The sequence below is a fragment of the Oncorhynchus mykiss genome, chromosome 9 (assembly GCF_013265735.2).
Source record: "Oncorhynchus mykiss isolate Arlee chromosome 9, USDA_OmykA_1.1, whole genome shotgun sequence".
Classification (NCBI taxonomy): Eukaryota; Metazoa; Chordata; class Actinopteri; order Salmoniformes; family Salmonidae; genus Oncorhynchus; species Oncorhynchus mykiss.
This window is the reverse complement of record NC_048573.1, coordinates 7,981,245-8,004,649: the sequence shown is the minus strand read 5'-3', so window position 1 is coordinate 8,004,649 and position 23,405 is coordinate 7,981,245. Positions and strand designations below refer to the sequence as shown.

Genomic DNA, 23,405 nt, shown 5'->3' with positions numbered 1-23,405 from the left:
CTTTGCTCTTCAACAGCGAGACCTAGATTGATGTCATGAGGATATGAATGAAGAGAGCCTGGTAACAGCAATGATCCCTTCCCATTGAGATCACACATTCACAGTCTAGTCCAGTCCAGTCTAGTCCAGTCCAGTCCAGTCCAGTCCGGTCCAGTCCAGTCCAGTCCTGGTAACAGCAATGATCCCTTCCCATTGAGATCACACATTCACAGTCCAGTCCGGTCCGGTCAAGTCCAGTCCTGGTAACAGCAATGCTCCCTTCCCATTGAGATCACACATTCACAGTCCAGTCCGGTCCGGTCCAGTCCAGTCCTGGTAACAGCAATGCTCCCTTCCCATTGAGATCACACATTTACAGTCCAGTCTAGTCCTGGTAACAGCAATGCTCCCTTCCCATTGAGATCACACATTCACAGTCCAGTCCAGTCTAGTCCAGTCCAGTCCAGTCCAGTCTAGTCTAGTCCAGTCCAGTCTAGTCTTGTCCAGTCCAGTCTGTCCAGTCCGGTCCAGTCCTGGTAACAACAATGCTCCCTTCCCATTGAGATCACACGTTCACAGTCTAGTCCAGTCCAGTCCAGTCTAGTCTAGTCTAGTCCAGTCCAGTCCAGTCCAGTCCAGTCTAGTCTTGTCCAGTCCAGTCTGTCCAGTCCGGTCCAGTCCTGGTAACAACAATGCTCCCTTCCCATTGAGATCACACGTTCACAGTCTAGTCTAGTCTAGTCTAGTCTAGTCTAGTCTAGTCTAGTCTAGTCTAGTCTAGTCTAGTCTAGTCTAGTCTAGTCTAGTCCAGTCCAGTCCAGTCCAGTCCAGTCCAGTCCAGTCCAGTCCAGTCCAGTCTAGTCTAGTCTAGTCTAGTCTAGTCTAGTCTAGTCTAGTCTAGTCTAGTCTAGTCCAGTCTAGTCTAGTCTAGTCTTATCTAGTCTAGTCTAGTCCAGTCTAGTCTAGTCTAGTCTAGTCTAGTCCAGTCCAGTCTAGTCTAGTCTAGTCTAGTCCAGTCTAGTCTAGTCCAGTCTAGTCCAGTCCAGTCTAGTCCAGTCTAGTCCAGTCCAGTCTAGTCCAGTCTAGTCCAGTCCAGTCTAGTCTAGTCTAGTCTAGTCCAGTCCAGTCCAGTCCAGTCTAGTCTTGTCCAGTTTTCAACCTTCAATCCGTCCATTAATTAACCAATAAATCAGACGTACCTTCATGGCCACATTATCTTTGACCAGGACTGACCGCAGCTGACCGTTGAGCTCAAAGAAGACTCCTCTCTGACCTGTCTTATTCAAGTCTCCCACCGCTAGGGCCTTGATGTGTAACGTCTTCCCTCTCTCTATCTCCACCTGGGAGGGAAAGGGAGGAAGAGGGGGATGGAGAGAAAGAGGAGAGGGGGAGAGATGTAGAGGGAGAGAGAGCTGTAATGTAAAGTAGCTATTTTCAGTCCTCTGTATGTCGTAAATAAATCTGTACTGTCTTCAGAATCACTCTATCCTCTGTGCATACATGCGTGATTTCAGTGACTATTCCAGTCTATTTTAGTCAGGGGTTTGAACTGTTTCATGGAACAGAACAGAAAACTGGAAAAAATTATATTTTTCGAGGAACAGAAACAAAACCAGGAATGAAAGTGACCTATATTGTTCCTGAACAGAACCGCTATTTTAAAAACATGGCATTCCGGATTAACATTGGATTCCGGATTAATATGGGATTTGGAATTCTGGATTAGTATGGGATTCTGGATTTCTTGCTTATTCCCTTCTGATTCTGGGAATTTTCCTACCGGAATTTGGGGAAAACCTGAGAATTTGCAAATCAAAGGAAGTCTCAAGGTTTTACTCGCCACACTATCTACCTAGAGAGTTTGTCTATATTCTTCGTAGATGTCTATTTACCACCACATACCGATACTAAGACCGCACTCTGAGCTGTATACCGCCATAAGCAAACAGGAAAACGTTCATCCAGAGGCGGTGCTCCTAGTCGCCGGGGACTTTAATGCAGGGAAACTTCAATCAGTTTTAACTAATTTCTACCAGCATGCTAAATGTGCAACCAGAGGGAAAAATACCATCTTTACTCCACACGCAGAGAGGCATACAAAGATCTCCCTCGCCCTCCATTTCGCAAATCTGACCATAATTCTATCCTCCTGATTCCTGTACATACCCCAACCAGAAGCCATTGTCACGCCCTGACCGTAGAGAGCTTTATATGTCTCTATTTAGGTTTGGTCAGGTTGTGATTTGGGTGGGCATTCTATGTCTCTTTTTCTATGATCTGTATTTCTGTGTGTTTGGCCGGGTGGTGGTTCTCAATCAGAGGCAGCTGTCTATCGTTGTCTCTGATTGAGAACCATACTTAGGTAGCCTGTTGTCCCCCATGTTGGTTGTGGGTGATTATTTTCCCTGTCTGTGTTTGGCCTGGTTTGGTTCTCAATCAGAGGCAGCTGTCTATCGTTGTCTCTGATTGAGAACCATACTTAGGTAGCCTGTTTTCCCACCTGTATTTGTGAGTAGCTGTCCATGTATAGTGGTCCTGTGAGCACTACGTTGGCATCACGGTTTCGTTTTGATGTTTATTGTTTTGTTGACGACCATCTTCTAATAAAGAAGTATGCACGCTGACCACGCTGCGTTTTGGTCCGCTGTTTCCACCTTAGACGATCGTGACTTCGTCCCCACGTTGGCTGTACGTACATACCCCAACCAGAAGCCATGGATTACAGGCAACATCCCCACTGAGCTAAAGGGTAGAGCTGCCGCTTTCAAGGAGCGGGACTCTAACCCAGAAGCTTATAAGAAATCCCGCTAGGCCCTCCGATGAAACATCAAACAGGAAAAGCGTAAATACAGGGCTAAGATTGAATTGTTTTACACCGGCTCCGACACTCGACGGATGTGGCAGGGCTCGCAAAACTATTACAGACTACAAAGGGAAGCACAGCCACAAGCTGCACAGTGACACGAGCTAAATTCCTTCTATGCTCGCTTCGAGGCAAGAAACAATGAAACAACAATGAAACATGAATGAGGGGGGCGGAGCTAGCATGTTGGAGCGAACGGCTGTGCGTGAGAGGCTCCTGCAACTTTTTTGCGAAATAATCTAATTTAACCTACTTTATGGCACTTTTTACAACAAACGTTTCTTTCTAGTACAAGATTGTAACTTTTTATATGAAAATGCCGAGTGATAAGCGACCAAAGGACAATAAATCCACAGCGGAGGCCTACTCCCCACTAAACAACGAGACAGACATGGCGGGAGGCACATGCAACAACGTGACACTCACAGAACTTACCCGGGCTTTGGGGGAGCTACGTGTTGCTATAGCTGAGGATCTTAAGGCCACTATTGCTGAACTGGACACCAAAATCGAGAGCATCATTCGAACGGTCGCTTCGCATGGCCAGAGTATTGTGGACCTTGAGAAAGCTTCTGAATTCAACGCTGGTAGGATCAACGAGTTAGAGAAGCTATTGCAGGATACTGTGCAGAGGCTTTCTGTGAAAGTGGTGGACCTGGAGGGCCGATCCAGACGTAATAACCTTCGCGTTGTTGGTCTGGCAGAGGGGGTAGAGGCGGGCTCTCGCCCCACCGACTTCTTCGCCAAGCTATTGAAGGATGCAATGGGATCGGATGTTTTGGATTCGGATCCCCAGCTGGACCGCGCACATCGCTTCCTTGTCCCAGTGCCTGGACCGGGCAAACGTCCTCTCCCAGTAATCATCTGTTGTCACAGTTTCAAGACCAAGGATCTTATCCTGCGTGAAGCTCGAATGAGGGGCAACCTGTCACATAAAGGGCATCCATTCCGTGTCTATGAGGATTATGCTCCCGATGTGGCAAAGCATCGCGCCGACTACAGAGATGTCATGACCAAACTCTACAAACTCCATCTTCGCCCAGCCTTACTCTTCCCTGCAAGGCTAAGAATTACCCCGCCTTCCGGTGAGAAGATTTGGCTCTCCTCGGTTTTGGACGCAGAGAAGTTTATCCGGGGATATACACCAATCCCCCGTACAGGTTAGAGTGCCTTGTTATTGCGCGTTAGGGTCTGCTCATGGACTCAAATCCATACTATACCATATTGGGTGAAAACGTATTAAACGGGCTCAACAAGGGCTACCGAACATGTAAGACGCTGAGCAATGGATGACGGTCAGAGCTCTCAATTAACGTTACATTCACTTTCATCCCGGCTGTGCTCAGCGATGCATATTTTTTACTTCCAGGTTTGATCACTGATACTTACTTCGGACGGATATATATTATATTATATTATTATTATTATTATTATATTATACTTATATTCCCCCACTTTTGTTTTGTTTCGTTATTTATGTTACAATCCTTACATTATTTTTACTACCATACCATTTATTTATTGCTTGCAGGGGACTGGGGGTGATGGTTTGGAGGGGGCAGACACCTGGTTAGCAGGTTGATGTTTTGTGTCGTTCTGCCTTTGTCTGGCCGTGGGCATCTCTCCCGACTAGAGTCCCACCAGCCCTCTGTAGTGCTTATGTCTGTGTAGGTGTGCGTACATATAATTACTATTTGTACTTTATTACTATTTTCTCTTAGCATTTTAGTATTATGTATGTGTATATTTTAAATCAGTGTAGATTGTTATTCTGGGGTATGAATGTTTGTATGTGTATATGTGCATGTGGATGTATATACATACATATTCTTTAAATCTATATTTTTATATATGTTTTTTTTTGTGTGGGTATGTATACATACATGTATATGTATGTATATGTGTGTGTGTGTGTGTGTGTGTGTGTGTGTATATATAGGTATGTGTATCTATATGTGTGTATGTATGTGTGTGTATGTATGTGTGTGTATGTATGTGTGTGTTAACAAATCCTTGTTCCGATCTCCTGACCCACAGTATGTAAAGGTACGGCTGACTATGTCGGTTGCAGATGGTTTATGCTTAGCAATATAATCTTGAGGCTATATCTTGCTTATCTCTGGGATTGACCCAGGATGACGCTTAAATGCGCAATATGTTTAAGTTGCAACTTATTCTGTTTAGGTTTATTAGATGTTAACTGAACACTTAACTCGCGGGAGCCTCCTCAGTTCATATGTTAGTAGAAGTTCTAGGATAGTGAGAGGTGAACGTATAGTTGGGATTTTATTTTTGTTTTACCTCTTGTTCGAGGTCACGCCGTGCTTTTTTTGGCATCGGCCAGACAAGGTGTTTATTATTTTTATTTCTCCTTTTTTTTCTCTCCTGTTTGTACATGCCTGTTAAATGTGTTAAATGTGGGTTGATGTGGGGGGGGGGGGGGCGGGGGGTAAGTGTTGGGGAAATTAGGGGAACAGGGTGGGAAGTAAAGGTGCTTGCAGGGGGGGAGGGGTGGGTTGGATACTGCTCGGGTGTAGGTGCTACATATGCTGATCGTGATGGTTTGGTGCGCTTTCTTACCTTTTTATCAAGTTACATGGTATGCAGGCCACCATAGGAACTACAAACGAGAGGAGGGCGGGGCTTACATTCACTTCCTGGAATGTCAAGGGTTTAAACGAACCAATTAAGAGGGGCAAGGTCCTAGCCCACTTGAAAGCACTCTCGTCTGATATTATATTATATTTTTGCAAGAAACCCATCTGAAGAATAACTCTCATAGCAGACTTAAGTGTAGGTGGGTGGGGCAAGTGTATCACTCTAACTTCTCTGCCAAAACGAGAGGCACAGCGATTCTGGTACGGAAAGGAATTCCCTTTCTACATAAAACCACTATTGCGGATAAAGAGGGTCGGTATGTGATCGCAATAGGAGAAATCCACTCTACCTCAGTAACTCTACTAAATATCTATGGGCCAAACATTGACAACCCCTCTTTTTTCAAAAGAGTCCTTGCCCTGATTCCAAATATCTCCCATACTAACCTGGTCATTGGAGGGGACCTTAACTGTGTGCTAGACCAATATTTGGATAGATCCTCTACCCGGCGAACCCCTACCTCCTATTCAAGCGAATTCTTGAATACCTACATAAAAAATTCTAACTTATTTGATATATGGAGGATCGCTAACCCTACGGTTAGGGAATACTCCTTTTACTCTCATGTTCACAAGGTTTACACTCGAATTGACTACTTTTTGTTGGATGCTAGACTACTCCCCTATTCCTGTAATGTGAGGTATCATGATATTATAATCTCGGACCACAGTCCACTCACCTTCTCCCTGAGATTGGGTGACATTGTACCAAACGAGAGGGTCTGGAGGTTGAATCCTCAGCTCCTCACAGAACCAACATTCTGTGAATATCTTAAAGACCAAATTACATTTTTCTTTGATACCAACGACAACACAGAGACCTCCCCAGCATTATTGTGGGAAACACTGAAGGCTTATTTGAGAGGCTGTATCATCTCCTTTCAGGCTGCCAGGAGTAGGCAAAACAGAGGAAAACTGGAAGAACTGGAGGGACAAATTCACTTACTGGATAGGGAGAATGCTAGCCACCCATCTATGGAGAAACATAAAAAAAGTACCTCTTTAAAATTTGAATATAATCAGATTCTCTCAGCTAAAATTGCTAAATCTTTTCTCTATGCCAAGCAAAAATATTTTGAGTTTGGTGACAAACCACACAAATTACTCGCCAGACAACTTCGAAAAAATGTGAGTGACCGAATGATTCACAGGGTTAAATCTGCAGCTTAATTGGCAAATTGGTCCATTCGGATCAGACCGGCTTTATCCCTAACAGAAACTCATTCTTAATCTCAGGCGCCTCTTCAATATTATGTATTCTCAGAGGTTACCCAACGTGGACCTTGCCGTCATATCTCTTGACGCCGAAAAGGCCTTTGACCAAGTTGAGTGGCCCTATCTATTCAAGGTCCTACAGAAATGTAATATTGGAGATAGGTTCATAAATTGGATCCAGCTTTTATATAGGAACCCCTGTGCCAGAATACTCACTAACCAATCATTGTCGCCCCGATTTAACCTCAACAGGGGGACAAGGCAGGGTTGTGCGCTGTCGCCTATGCTCTTCGCCCTAATTATTGAACCTCTCGCTCAGGCGATCAGATCTCATGCAGCAATACACGGCTATAATACTAAAGATACTCTAAATAAGATCTCTCTATACGCAGATGACATCCTCCTCTATGTAACAGAACCCCAGGCTAGAATCCCAGCTATTCTTGATGTGATCAATTTGTTTGGTACCTTCTCGGGATACAGAATAAATTGGAACAAGAGTGAATTAATGCCCATACGGTCGCAAAATACCTCCTGGCTAGAACATCTCCCATTTAAGTTATCTTCAGAAAAATGTACCTACCTAGGAATTGTAGTTACCAAACAATACTCCTTACTATTTAAAGATAATTTCCCCTCTCTGATACAAAAACTCAAAGCAAACATACTATTTTGGAGAACTCCCAATTTCTCTGCTCGGAAGAATTAATGCCATTAAAATGGTCTTCCTCCCACAACTGCTCTACCTATATCAGAACATCCCAGTATTCATACCTAAATCCTTTCATAAACAACTGGACTCAATTATCAATCCTTTCATCTGGGATTATAAAACACACAGGATAGGTAAAAAACACCTCTGTAAATCCAAGATGGAAGGAGGATTGTCTCTCCCAAATTTTATATTTTATTACTGGGCCGCTAACCTCCGCATTGTTACGTTTCTGCTGGATGACACACTTCCGGCATCCAGCTGGCTTGGTATGGAGCGTGAGGAGTGTCACCCCTTCTCTATTGGCGCTGTGATTTTGTCGCCTGTCATTCTGGAGATGTCACTTTATTGTAACAATCCTATTATACATAGCAAAGTCCGAATCTGGAAGCAAATTAAAGTCCACTTTGAGCTTAGACCAATGTCATTCATGCTCCCTGTCGCCAGGAATCCCTCCTTTGCCCCGTCTAACCTTGATAACACCTTTGAGCGATGGGGAGAGTTTGGGATAAGTACCATAGGGGATTTATACATAGAAGGGACCTTTGCTTCCTTTGAGTTGCTGAGGGAAACTTACAGTGCCTTGCGAAAGTATTCGGCCCCCTTGAACTTTGCGACCTTTTGCCACATTTCAGGCTTTAAACATAAAGATATAAACTGTATTTTTTTGTGAAGAATCAACAACAAGTGGGACACAATCATGAAGTGGAACGACATTTATTGGATATTTCAAACTTTTTTAACAAATCAAAAACTGAAAAATTGGGCGTGCAAAATTATTCAGCCCCCTTAAGTTAATACTTTGTAGCGCCACCTTTTGCTGCGATTGCAGCTGTAAGTCGCTTGGGGTATGTCTCTATCAGTTTTGCACATCGAGAGACTGAAATTTTTTCCCATTCCTCCTTGCAAAACAGCTCGAGCTCAGTGAGGTTGGATGGAGAGCATTTGTGAATAGCAGTTTTCAGTTCTTTCCACAGATTCTCGATTGGATTCAGGTCTGGACTTTGACTTGGCCATTCTAACACCTGGATATGTTTATTTTTGAACCAATCCATTGTAGATTTTGCTTTATGTTTTGGATCATTGTCTTGTTGGAAGACAAATCTCCGTCCCAGTCTCAGGTCTTTTGCAGATTCCATCAGGTTTTCTTCCAGAATGGTCCTGTATTTGGCTCCATCCATCTTCCCATCAATTTTAACCATCTTCCCTGTCCCTGCTGAAGAAAAGCAGGCCCAAACCATGATGCTGCCACCACCATGTTTGACAGTGGGGATGGTGTGTTCAGCTGTGTTGCTTTTACGCCAAACATAACGTTTTGCATTGTTGGCAAAAAGTTCAATTTTGGTTTCATCTGACCAGAGCACCTTCTTCCACATGTTTGGTGTGTCTCCCAGGTGGCTTGTGGCAAACTTTAAACGACACTTTTTATGGATATCTTTAAGAAATGGCTTTCTTCTCTTCCATAAAGGCCAGATTTGTGCAATATACGACTGATTGTTGTCCTATGGACAGAGTCTCCCACCTCAGCTGTAGATCTCTGCAGTTCATCCAGAGTGATCATGGGCCTCTTGGCTGCATCTCTGATCAGTCTTCTCCTTGTATGAGCTGAAAGTTTAGAGGGACGGCCAGGTCTTGGTAGATTTGCAGTGGTCTGATACTCCTTCCATTTCAATATTATCGCTTGCACAGTGCTCCTTGGAATGTTTAAAGCTTGGGAAATCTTTTTGTATCCAAATCCGGCTTTAAACTTCTTCACAACAGTATCTCGGACCTGCTTGGTGTGTTCCTTGTTCTTCATGATGCTCTCTGCGCTTTTAATGGACCTCTGAGTCTATCACAGTACATGTGCATTTATACGGAGACTTGATTACACACAGGTGGATTGTATTTATCATCATTAGTCATTTAGGTCAACATTGGATCATTCAGAGATCGTCACTGAACTTCTGGAGAGAGTTTGCTGCACTGAAAGTAAAGGGGCTGAATAATTTTGCACGCCCAATTGTTCAGTTTTTGATTTGTTAAGAAAGTTTCAAATATCCAATAAATGTCGTTCCACTTCATGATTGTGTCCCACTTGTTGTTGATTCTTCACAAAAAAATAGAGTTTTATATCTTTATGTTTGAAGCCTGAAATGTGGCAAAAGGTCGCAAAGTTCAAGGGGGCCGAATACTTTCGCAAGGCACTGTATAACCTTCCCAGAAGTAATTTTTTCAGATACCTACAAATTAGAGACTACGTTAGAAAACACCTCCCAACATTTGGGAATGCTAAACCTTCCATGTTTTGACGGATGCATAAAAATATGCCCCACCTCCGATAAACTGATATCGCGTCTATATGATGCTTTTCAATCTGTTAGCACACCTTCCACTGATGCCATCAAGGCAAAATGGGAGGAAGAACTAGGGACTGACATCTCGGTGGCAGACTGGGAAGAGAGCTTGGAGTATATCTACACATGCTCCATTAATTCCAGACATCGTCTCATACAATTCACAGATTACACTATTCCAAAACTAAACTGCATAGGATATTTCCTGACACATCCCCTACATGTGATACATGTCAGGCTACGCAGGGTACACTACTCCACTGCTTTGCCCTATGCTCTAGCTTGCATGGTTATTGGAGTGGAATTTTTGGGATCCTCTCTGAAGTTTTGGAGACTTCAATAGATCCAGACCCGCTTCTGATAATCCTGGGAGTATCTGAGTCCCTAAACGGATTAACCAACCCCCAAAAACAACTAATCTCGTACGGTCTCATCTCGGCAAAAAAACTAATATTGTTGTTTTGGAAGAGGAGGGAAGCGCCCTCTACCAAATTATGGCTCAGTGAATTGGCAAACACTGTACACTTAGAAAGAATTAGATATATACTGAACAATAAATTATCAACATTTGATCAAATCTGGCAGCCTTTCCTCTCCTACTTGGACGAGTCGGCGCTGTGAATTTGTACTTATTAACGCACTCTCAATTGCAGGTGTCTTCACTGACATTTTCAACCTGTTGGTATTACAGAACTGAGTCTGTAATACCAACATGTTTCAAGCAGATCACCATAGTCCCTGTGCCCAAGAACACGAAGGTAACCTGCTGTCAAGGATCCCTCCAGAACTGTCAATACCTGCTCCCTATTCCCAGTATTTAGTAATTGTATAAGTGTGTCCATTGTTCACCATTGTCCTGTCGATTATTGTTCCCATGTCTGTTGGTGGTGTGAGTACCTATGCGTTGGTGCCTATAGAGAGAAGGTCAGAGACCTGGCTGTATGATCTCTCAATGTGATCAAGAGAAAGGAAATGATTGTGGACTACAAGAAAAGGAGGAGCACGCCTCCATTCTCACTACAGGGCTGTAGTGGAGCAGCTTGAGAGCATCGAGTTCCTTGGTGTCCACATCACCAACCAACTATAATGGTCCAAGCACACCAAGACAGTCGTGAAGAGGGCACGACAAAAACCTATTCCCCCTCAGGAGACTGAAAACATTTGTCATGGGCCCTCAGATCCTCAAAAGCTTCTACAGCTGCACCACCGAGAGCATCCTGACGGGTTGCATCACCGCCTGGTACGGCAACTGCTTGGCCTTCAACCGCAAGGTGCTACCTCTGTAGTGCATACGGCCCAGTACATCTCTGGGGCCAAGTTTCCTACCATCCAGGACCTCTATACCAGGCGGTGTCAGAGGAAGGCCCTAAAAATTGCCAAAGACTCCAGCTACTCTAGTCATAGACTGTTCTCTCTGCTACCGCACGGCAAGTGATACCGGGCGCCAAGTCTAGTACAGGTACCCCCTGTATATAGCCTCCACATTGACTCTGTACCAGTACCCGCTGTATATAGCCTCCACATTGACTCTGTACCATAATACCCTGGATATAGCCTCCACATTGACTCTGTACCAGTACCACCTGTATATAGCCTCCACATTGGTACCCCCTGTATATAGCCTCCACATTGACTCTGTATCGGTACCCCCTGTATATAGCCTCCACATTGACTCTGTACCGGTACCCCCTGTATATAGCCTCCACATTGACTCTGTACCTGTACCCCCTGTATATAGCCTCCACATTGACTCTGTACCGTAATACCCTGTATATAGCCTCCACATTGACTCTGTACTAGTACCCCCTGTATATAGCCTCCACATTGACTCTGTACCGTAATACCCTGTATATAGCCTCCACATTGACTCTGTACCGTAATACCCTGTATATAGCCTCCACATTGACTCTGTACTAGTACCCCCTGTATATAGCCTCCACATTGACTCTGTACCGTAATACCCTGTATATAGCCTCCACATTGACTCTGTACTAGTACCCCCTGTATATAGCCTCCACATTGACTCTGTACCGTAATACCCTGTATCTAGTCTCCACATTGACTCTGTACCGGTACCCCCTGTATATACTGTTAGTCCATCTCCCCTGTAGCTAGTGGTATGTTGCTATAGGCGACATGGCTGTCGTACTGTTAGTCCGTCTCCCATGTAGAGACAGTGAGCACCATAATTCATTGGACAGTGACCATGTTTTTGTTATTTTGGTTCTGTGCTCCAGCACTTTGAGTTTGAAAGGATACAATGAAAACGAGGGTGAAGTGCAGACTGTCAGCTTTAATTTGAGGGTATTTTCATTCATATCGGATGAACCGTTTAGAAATGACAGCACCTTTTGTACATGTTCCCCCCATTTTAAGGTACTACTTTGTTGAATTGGCTTCACAGATGTGTGTCGTTGGGCAGGTGTATTCATTTGTGTCCTTAGTGAATGCAGGAGAGCTGTTGATGAATAGAATTGATTCTAGACTTTGCTGTTGCCTCTGGAGGTTGTCGTTGGGGTGTGACAACATGAGGAAGACAGCAGTGTCGGTGCAAATGAAGCTGGCCGTCATAAGCCTCAGAAATGAAAATCAACCAATCAGGAACATTTCAAAAACCCTGGGCACGCCCAAGTCAACAGTTTGGTTCATCATTAACGAGAAAACAACAACCGGTGAACTCAATTATATCAATAGACCCAGTAGACTGAGCAAGACCACTGTAGTGGATGACCAGAGAATACTCTCTGTGGTGAAGAAAACCCCCCCTCCCCTGACAACAGCCCAACAGATCAGAAACACTCTCCTGGATGCAGATGTGTCAAAGTCAACCGTACGTAGAAGACCACACCAGCAGGACGACAGAGGGTACAAACCACTGATAAACCTGAACAACAGAAAGGACAGATTACAGTTTGCTAAAAATGTGCCTAAAAAAGCCCCAAGAGTTCTGGGGAAAAAAAGTATTTTGGACAGATGAGACAAATATTAACATGTACCAGAGTGATGGAAAGCGGAAAGTGTGGAGAGAAAAAATAGACATGCCCATGATCCAAAGCGTACCACCTCATCCGTGAAACATGTGTTATGACTTGGGCCTGTAATGGCTGCCAGTGAAACAGGCTCACTTGTCTTCATCGATGATGTGACTGCAGACAGAATTGAATTCTGAAGTCTACAGAAGTATTTTATCTGCACAGATAAAACCAAATGTCTCCTAACTCATTGGACGGCACTTCATCATGCAACAAGACAATGAACCTAAACATACTGCTGGATCAACGAAGGGGTTTTTGATGGCCAAAAAGTGGAAAATCCTAGACTGGCACTTCATCATGCAACAAGACAATGACCCTAAACATACTGCTGGATCAACGAAGGGGTTTTTGATGGCCAAAAAGTGGAAAATCCTAGACTGGCACTTCATCATGCAACAAGACAATGAACCTAAACATACTGCTGGATCAACGAAGGGGTTTTTGATGGCCAAAAAGTGGAAAATCCTAGACTGGCCGAGGAAATCGACGGATCTGAATCCAATTGAACATGCATTTTTACATGCTGAAGAGGAGACTGAAGGCAATAAGTCCCCCGAAACAAGCAGGAACTGAAGATGGCTGCGGTACAGGCCTGGCAGAGCATCACCATGGGGAAGATACCCAGCGTCTGGTGATGTCGATGCATCGCAGACTTCAAGCAGTCATTGCGTGCAAAGGATACGTGACCATGTATTAACAACGATTACTTTATTCAACATTATGTTTCACTGTCCAGTGAATTATGGAGCTCACTGGATCTGTATGTTGCTATAGGCAACATGGCTGGCATACTGTTCATCATCTATACACTATTCTATTCTCTAGTATTTATTATTCTATTTTTGTCTCACATGGTGTGACTAGTCTATATTTCTGTCTGTCTCTGTCTCTCTGTCTCTATGTCTCACATGGTGTGACTAGTCTATATTTCTGTCTGTCTCTGTCTCTCTGTCTCTATGTCTCACATGGTGTGACTAGTCTATATTTCTGTCTGTCGCTATGTCACTGTCTTTGTCTCTCTGTCTCTATGTCTCTATGTATCTGTCTCTATGTCTCTGATCTCTATGTCTCTGTCTCTATGTCTCTCTGTCTCTGTCTCTGTCTCTCTGATCTCTATGTCTCTAATCTCTATGTCTCTAATCTCTATGTCTCTGATCTCTATGTCTCTATGTATCTGATCTCCATGTCTCTGATCTCTATCTCTCTGTCTCTATGTCTCTGATCTCAATGTCTCTGTCTATGTATCTGTCTCTATGTCTCTGATCTCTATGTCTCTATGTCTCTGATGTCTATGTATCTGTCTCTATGTCTCTAATCTCGATGTCTCTGTCTCTATGTCTCTGATCTCTATGTCTCTGTCTATGTATCTGTCTCTATGTCTCTGATCTCTATGTCTCTGTCTCTATGTATCTGTCTCTATGTCTCTGTCTATGTAACTGATCTCTATGTCTCTGATCTCTATGTATCTGTCTCTATGTCTCTGTCTATGTATCTGTCTCTATGTCTCTGATCTCTATGTCTCTGTCTCTATGTCTCTGATCTCAATGTCTCTGTCTATGTATCTGTCTCTATGTCTCTGATCTCTATGTCTCTATGTCTCTGATGTCTATGTATCTATCTCTATGTCTCTGTCTCTATGTATCTGTCTCTATGTCTCTGTCTATGTATCTGTCTCTATGTCTCTGATCTCTATGTCTCTGTCTCTATGTCTCTGATCTCTATGTCTCTGTCTATGTATCTGTCTCTATGTCTCTGTCTCTATGTCTCTAATCTCTGTCTCTAATCTCTATGTCTCTATGTCTCTGATCTCTATGTCTCTATGTCTCTAATCTCTATGTCTCTAATCTCTGTCTCTGTCTCTATGTCTCTATGTCTCTAATCTCTATGTCTCTATGTCTCTAATCTCTATGTCTCTATGTCTCTAATCTCTATGTCTCTATGTCTCTAATCTCTATGTCTCTGAATTCTATGTCTCTGTCTCTAATCTCTAATCTCTATGTCTCTATGTCTCTATGTATCTGATCTCTATGTCTATGATCTCTATGTCTCGAATCTCTATGTCTCTGATCTCTATGTCTCTGTCTCTATGTCTCTAATCTCTATGTATCTGATCTCTATGTCTCCCTGTATCTAGTCTCCACATTGACTCTGTACCGGTACCCCCTGTATATACTGTTAGTCCATCTCCCCTGTAGCTAGTGGTATGTTGCAATAGGCGACATGGCTGTCCTACTGTTAGTCCGTCTCCCCTGTAGCTAGTGGTATGTTTCTATAGGCGACATGGCTGTCCTACTGTTAGTCCATCTCCCCTGTAGCTAGTGGTATGTTTCTATAGGCGACATGGCTGTCCTACTGTTAGTCCATCTCCCCTGTAGCTAGTGGTATGTTTCTATAGGCGACATGGCTGTCGTACTGTTAGTCCGTCTCCCCATGTAGAGACAGTGAGCACCATAATTCATTGGACAGTGATCATGTTTTTGTTATTTTGGTTCTGTGCTCCAGCACTTTGAGTTTGAAAGGATACAATGAAAACGAGGGTGAAGTGCAGACTGTCAGCTTTAATTTGAGGGTATTTTCATTCATATCTGATAAACCGTTTAGAAATGACAGCACCTTTTGTACATGTTCCCCCCATTTTAAGGTACTACTTTGTTGAATTGGCTTCACAGATGTGTGTCGTTGGGCAGGTGTATTCATTTGTGTCCTTAGTGAATGCAGGAGAGCTGTTGATGAATAATATTGATTCTAGACTTTGCTGTTGCCTCTGGAGGTTGTCGTTGGGGTGTGACAACATGAGGAAGACAGCAGTGTCGATGCAAATTAAGCTGGCCGTCATAAGCCTCAGAAATGAAAATCAACCAATCAGGAACATTTCAAAAACCCTGGGCACGCCCAAGTCAACAGTTTGGTTCATCATTAACGAGAAAACAACAACCGGTGAACTCAATTATATCAATAGACCCAGTAGACTGAGCAAGACCACTGTAGTGGATGACCAGAGAATACTCTCTGTGGTGAAGAAAACCCCCCCTCCCCTGACAACAGCCCAACAGATCAGAAACACTCTCCTGGATGCAGATGTGTCAAAGTCAACCGTACGTAGAAGACCACACCAGCAGGACGACAGAGGGTACAAACCACTGATAAACCTGAACAACAGAAAGGACAGATTACAGTTTGCTAAAAATGCGCCTAAAAAAGCCCCAAGAGTTCTGGGGAAAAAAAGTATTTTGGACAGATGAGACAAATATTAACATGTACCAGAGTGATGGGAAGCGGAAAGTGTGGAGAGAAAAAATAGACATGCCCATGATCCAAAGCATACCACCTCATCCGTGAAACATGTGTTGTGACTTGGGCCTGTAATGGCTGCCAGTGAAAACAGGCTCACTTGTCTTCATCGATGATGTGACTGCAGACAGAATTGAATTCTGAAGTCTACAGAAGTATTTTATCTGCACAGATAAAACCAAATGTCTCCTAACTCATTGGACGGCACTTCATCATGCAACAAGACAATGAACCTAAACATACTGCTGGATCAACGAAGGGGTTTTTGATGGCCAAAAAGTGGAAAATCCTGCAGTGCCCGAGTAAATCACCGGATCTGAATCCAATTGAACATGCATTTTTACATGCTGAAGAAGAGACTGAAGGCAATAAGTCCCCCGAAACAAGCAGGAACTGAAGATGGCTGCGGTACAGGCCTGGCAGAGCATCACCATGGGGAAGATACCCAGCGTCTGGTGATGTCGATGCATCGCAGACTTCAAGCAGTCATTGCGTGCAAAGGATACGTGACCATGTATTAACAACGATTACTTTATTCAACATTATGTTTCACTGTCCAGTGAATTATGGAGCTCACTGGATCTGTATGTTGCTATAGGCAACATGGCTGGCATACTGTTCATCATCTATACACTATTCTATTCTCTAGTATTTATTATTCTATTTTTGTCTCACATGGTGTGACTAGTCTATATTTCTGTCTGTCGCTATTGTCTCTGTCTATGTATCTGTCTCTATGTCTCTGATCTCTATGTCTCTGATCTCTATGTCTCTAATCTCTATGTCTCTAATCTCTATGTCTCTGATCTCTATGTCTCTGATCTCTATGTCTCTATGTCTCTAATCTCTACGTCTCTAATCTCTATGTCTCTGTCTCTGTCTCTCTATGTCTCTGTCTCTCTGTCTATGTATCTGTCTCTATGTCTCTGATCTCTATGTCTCTGTCTCTATGTCTCTAATCTCTATGTCTCTGTCTCTAATCTCTATGTCTCTAATCTCTATGTCTCTATGTGTCTGATCTCTATGTCTATGATCTCTATGTCTCTGTCTCTATGTATCTGATCTCTATGTCTCTGTCTCTGTCTCTCTGTCTCTATATCTCTGTCTCTATGTCTCTATGTCTCTCTGTCTCTCTGTCTCTATGTCTCTGATCTCTATGTCTCTGATCTCTATGTCTCTGTCTCTATGTCTCTGTCTCTATGTATCTGTCTCTATGTATCTGTCTCTATGTATCTGTCTCTATGTATCTGATCTCTATGTCTCTGTCTCTATGTATCTGTCTCTATGTATCTGATCTCTATGTCTCTGATCTATATGTCTCTGTCTCTATGTCTCTGTCTCTATGTCTCTGTCTCTATGTCTCTGTCTGTGTGTCTCTGATCTCTGTATATTTGAATCTCTGATCTCTATATCTCTGATCTCTATGTCTCTGATCTCTATATCTCTGATCTCTACGTCTCTGATCTCTATGTCTCTGATCTCTATGTCTCTGTCTGTATGTCTCTGTCTTTATATGTCTGTCTCTATGTCTCTGTCTGTATGTCTCTGTCTCTATTTCTAATAAATAAAGATTCACTCTCAAAATAAGTTATTTTCTGTTCATGTAGAAAATGAAATAATATTTCCAGGGAACTTGGTTTCCTAGAAAGAAATAGAATGGACAAGGTTGTCGATAAAGTTGGTTCAAATAAATGTTTAAAGAGATTACCAGAAGTGGACTCACCAAGAAAGAAGTCAGTTAATCTGTTATTCAGTCTGAAAATGTAATAACATGGGTAACATGGGTACCATGGGTAACATGGGTAACATCTGCAACATCTGTAACATGGGTAACATCTGTAACATCTGTAACATGGGTAACATGGGTAACATGGGTAACATGGGTAACATCTGTAACATGGGTAACATGGGTATCATGGGTAACACGGGTAACAGGGGTAACATGGGTAACACGGGTAACATGGGTAACATGGGTAACATCTGTAACATCTGTAACATGGGTAACATGGGTAACATCTGTAACATGGGTAACATCTGTAACATCTGTAACATGGGTAACATGGGTAACATCTGTAACATGGGTAACATCTGTAACATGGGTAACATGGGTGCCATGGGTAACACGGGTAACAGGGGTAACATGGGTAACACGGGTAACATGGGTAACATCTGTAACATCTGTAACATCTGTAACATGGGTAACATGGGTAACATCTGTAACATGGGTAACATCTGCAACATGGGTAACATGAGTAACATGGGTAACATGGGTAACATCTGTAACATGGGTAACATCTGTAACATGGGTAACATCTGTAACATGGGTAACATGGGTAACATCTGTAACATGGGTAACATGGGTACCATGGGTAACATCTGTAACATGGGTAACATCTGTAACATGGGTACCATGGGTAACATATGTAACATGGGTAACATCTGTAACATGGGTAACATCTGTAACATGGGTAACATGGGTAACATGGGTAACATGGGTACCATGGGTAACATCTGTAACATGGGTAACATGGGTAACATGGGTACCATGGGTAACATCTGTAACATGGGTAACATGGGTAACATCTGTAACATGGGTAACATATGTAACATGGGTAACATCTGTAACATGGGTAACATGGGTATCATGGGTAACATGGGTATAATGGGTAACTTGGGAATCATGGGTAACATGGGTAACATCTGTAACATCTGTAACATGGGTAACATGGGTAACATGGGTATCATGGGTAACATGGGTATCATGGGTAACATGGGTATCATGGTTAACATCTGTAACATGGGTAACTTGGGTAACATGGGTAACATCTGTAACATCTGTAACATGGGTAACTTGGGTAACATGGGTAACATCTGTAACATGGGTAACATCTGTAACATGGGTATCATGGGTAACATGGGTATCATGGGTAACATGGGTAACATCTGTAACATGGGTGACAGGGTAACATGGGTAACATCTGTAACATGGGTAACATCCCAGGGTAACATCCCAGGACTGTCCCGGGGACACACTTCACATTTCCCACCCCAAAAAATAAAATGACAAGACCTGGGAAATTACAACATTTCCCCCAATGTGACACTAATGCAATTCCACCAATAGCACATTATCCCAGCAGGTTGTAGAAGCCTGTTTGTCTATTCACTTCACACTAAAGTCGCCATTGAATTCAAAAGCACACGTGACCCAAACGCAGTTTCAACACTGATAAATAAACCATATATATATTTTAAAAAAACTCAAAGCCTATAAAATAACGTGTGTCTTTTTCTTTGGTAGCCACCAATGTTGACAGTCCTATGCATAATTCACTATGTTTTTTTGACACAGACATGAAGTCGGGTTAAACAATTCATAGAGACATGAGGAAAAAGACTTCGTTATCATCCTGTCCCACTGAAACCCCCCCATAAATCCTAACTTTATTCTGTATTTCATAGGTGGCATTATCAAAGCACATCTCTCGCTTGTCAAAATACAGCTGTAACATTCCCGGCTTCTCTGCGCTCTGTCTCCTACTGCTGCTGGTATGAGAGCTTCGGTAGAGAATGTGTGATCAACAAACGGTATGACAGTAGAGATGGATATTTTATACAACAGAGTTGATCCCCACGTTAAGATACCTTGATGTTTAAACTATTTCCTCTCTCCGTCTCCCCGTTTATTCACGAGCTGATCTGCCGTCTGTAGAATCATCAGAGATGGTGACAAATGTGGGAGATATCCTGTAATTCATTGAAGGATGTTATCTAGCAAAGCATAGCAACTTTGGTCACTTGACTTGACTGCTGTTACAAAGAGACTATAGTCTATACTCCGGCTGCGCTCCGTGGGTCCTGTAAACGCTCCGTGTTAATTGAGGAACATAATAGCGCTCTGAATTTATGAACAGCCTGTTTCGCAATTGACAACAATGTAACTGATCAAAGATAGTTACTCTATACTCACTAAAAATCTGTTTAATCTGAACTCTTTCCATAGTGGCGCAGCCAAGCTGACAAGGTGGAGCAGCCAACAAGGTGGAGCAGCCGACAAGGTGGAGCAACCGACAAGGTGGAGCGGCCGACAAGGTGGAGCGGCCGACAAGGTGGAGCGGCCGACAAGGTGGAGCGGCCGACAAGGTGGAGCAGCCAACAAGGTGGAGCGGGCAACAAGGTGGAGCGGCCAACAAGGTGGAGCAGCCAACAAGGTGGAGCAGCCAACAAGGTGGAGCAGCCAAGCCGACAAGGTGGAGCAGCCAAGCCGACAAGGTGGAGCAACCAACAAGATGGAGCAGCCAACAAGGTGGAGCAGCCAACAAGGTGGAGCAGCCAAGCTGACAAGGTGGAGCAGCCAAGCTGACAAGGTGGAGCAGCCAAGCTGACAAGGTGGAGCAGCCAAGCCGACAAGGTGGAGCAGCCAACAAGGTGGAGCAGCCAACAAGGTGGAGCAGCCAACAAGGTGGAGCAGCCAAGGTGGAGCAGCCAAGCCGACAAGGTGGAGCAGCCAAGCCGACAAGGTGGAGCAGCCGACAAGGTGGAGCAGCCAAGCCGACAAGGTGGAGCAGCCAAGCCGACAAGGTGGAGCAGCCAAGCCGACAAGGTGGAGCAGCCAAGCCGACAAGGTGTCACAGCCAAGCCAACAAGGTGACGCAGTGCCCCTCTTATTTGAGGAGAACTCTTGGTTTTAATTAAACACTTTAAATGTTTATGCTTCTGATTTTGGTGGTATTTCCTGGGACTCTCAGGATAAATATGAATTATTAATAGACATTATTATACCCTACAATACACCTCAAACTGCTCAGCTAGAAAAAAAAAGAGGACTGTACCGAAGATGCTTAAAAGAAACCAAGATATTACCACCAACCTGAAACTCCTCTGCTATCTTGGGCCCGTCCAAGAAGAGTCGTGTGCTGAGGCAGTCGACGGGACCGAAGCTACCTGTGAACTCCTTGTACTCCTGGAACACCTGAGAGAGAGAGAGAGAGAGAGAGAGAGCGAGAGAGAGAGAGAGAGAGAGAGAGAGAGGACAGAGAGAGGACGGAGAGAAAGACAGAGAGAGAACAGAGAACAGAGAGAGAACAGAGAACAGAGAGAAAGACAGAGAGAACAGAGAGAGAACAGAGAACAGAGAGAAAGACAGAGAGAACAGAGAGAAAGACAGAGAGAGAACAGAGTGAGAACAGAGAGAACAGAGAGAAAGACAGAGAGAACAGAGAGAGAACAGAGAGAAAGACAGAGAGAGAACAGAGAACAGAGAGAGAACAGAGAACAGAGAGAAAGACAGAGAGAACAGAGAGAGAACAGAGAACAGAGAGAAAGACAGAGAGAACAGAGAGAAAGACAGAGAGAGAACAGAGTGAGAACAGAGAGAACAGAGAGAACAGAGAGAAAGACAGAGAGAACAGAGAGAGAACAGAGAGAGAACAGAGAGAACAGAGAGAGAACAGAGGGAGAACAGAGAGAGAACAGAGAGAACACAGAGAGAACAGAGAGAGAACAGAGAGAGAACAGAGAGAGAACAGAGAGAAAGACAGAGAGAGAACAGAGAGAAAGACAGAGTATAACATGAACATCTATTCTCACTACCATCCGTACCTGAGTCAACAAATCAACAGAGTGTGTGTGTGTGTGTCAAATCAAATCTAGGGATGCCTTCTGAGGATAAGGCTAGGGATGCCGTGTGTGTGTGTGTGTGTGTGTGTGTGTGTGTGTGTGTGTGTGTGTGTGTGTGTGTGTGTGTGTGTGTGTGTGTGTGTGTGTGTGTGTGTGTGTGTGTAAATATAAATATAAAATACCTTGGGATACATGGCCGCTGACATCACATCCTCCTCTGTGATGTCATCGCCGTGCAGCAAACGAAGCCCGGCCTCCAGGGCATCGAAGTCCAGGGGAGGCAGGGTGGCACCAGGACGCCCCTCGATACGGGGGAGGGATTTTAGAACCTGTGAGAGGGGGGGGGAGTGGGGCGGGGAGAGGGGAGACAGCCATCGTAAAAGACTTCATATTGGTCATCTTTTCTCTTTCGTCGAGTACTTCCTCATCTTCCTCATCTTCCTCATTCTGCTGCTGTCGTCTACAGTCTCAAGGACATTATGTCTCCTTTTCCTTGGTGGTGTTTAAAAAATAAAAAATAGAAATCTCTGCAACAACGAAGAAGTGTTATAAGTTGGACATGGTTGCCGTGCCAACGTTAATTAACTGACAGTAGGCCTCAAAAAAAATGTGGAAAACAGAAAAAAGGAACATTCCAGGAGTTCCACTCAAGTGTTCTAAGAACCTCCGCAGTTCCCCTATGACGATTGGCCAGTACAGGACCACCCTTGTTGATAATTGGCTAATTCAATACGTGTGTGCACACACGCACACATACACACATTCCTTTATAGGAAAGGACTCAGTTTCGTAGTTTCATACAGGACAATGACTGATTCTCTCTCTCTCTCTCTCTCTCTCTCTCTCTCTCTATGGTGAAATGAGAGAAGAAAAGATGGGAAACGGAGAGAGAGTGAGAGAGAGTGTTCCTGAGCCTGACAGCCCTACATTCAGGAAATTAGCTCCGACCAATGACTTCCACTCTCTCTCTCTCTCTCTCTCTCTCTCTCTTTCTCTCTCTCTCTCTCTCTCTCTCTCTCTCTATGGTGAAATGAGAGAAGAAAAGATGGGAAACGGAGAGAGAGTGTTCCTGAGCCTGACAGCCCTACGTTCAAGAAATGAGCTCCGACCAATGGCTTCCACTCTCTCTCTCTCTCTCTCTCTCTCTCTCACTCTCTCACTCTCTCACTCTCTCACACACAGTAAAGGGAGTCAACTAGGGGTCATATGAAAGAGCGAAAGTAAGAACGCGATAAAGAGAGAGGGAGAGGACAACAGCATATACGGTAAGGATGATTAGAGTGATATTATTCTTTTTTGTCATTCCCAACGGAGACATCTAGTTTAACAATGTGTGGGTTTGTGTAGAGTGTGTGTGTGTCTGTCTGTATGTGTGTGTGTGCTAATGTGTATGTGTGTACGTGCTAATGTGTGTGTGTGTGTGTGTGTGTGTGTATCTATCAGTTAAACATGTCTATACAGACACAGAACATGGAGAAGAGACGTGAAGTTTCCAGTTTCTAGTTTTTGGAAAACCAAGATGGAGTTCAATCGTTGCTCTATATTATTGCGCTTTTCTCGAATTTGTTCTAGGAAATGAGTATGCTTGGCAATTAGCCAGAAGAGTTAAGCGTATGACATAATAACATAACAAAAAGAGTTGATCTATGGGGAAACTCACTCAGGCTTCACTGATTGTCCCTCACTGGGGTATGATAC

General features: G+C 43.7%; 1 protein-coding gene across 3 annotated transcripts in view; it reads right to left on the bottom strand.

Annotated features, from left to right (window-relative positions):
* LOC110518778 (pyruvate carboxylase, mitochondrial) overlaps positions 1–23,405 on the bottom strand; it is a 490,506-nt gene that overhangs the window by 2,745 nt on the left and 464,356 nt on the right. For all 3 annotated transcript variants that reach the window (XM_036987220.1, XM_036987221.1, XM_036987222.1), the window contains 3 exons: positions 21,890–22,036; positions 20,959–21,060; positions 1,179–1,319 (listed from right to left, as the gene is read on the bottom strand). In XM_036987220.1, the coding sequence (XP_036843115.1) occupies positions 1,179–1,319; positions 20,959–21,060; positions 21,890–22,036 (390 nt within the window). The remainder of the gene's footprint in view (positions 1–1,178; positions 1,320–20,958; positions 21,061–21,889; positions 22,037–23,405) is intronic.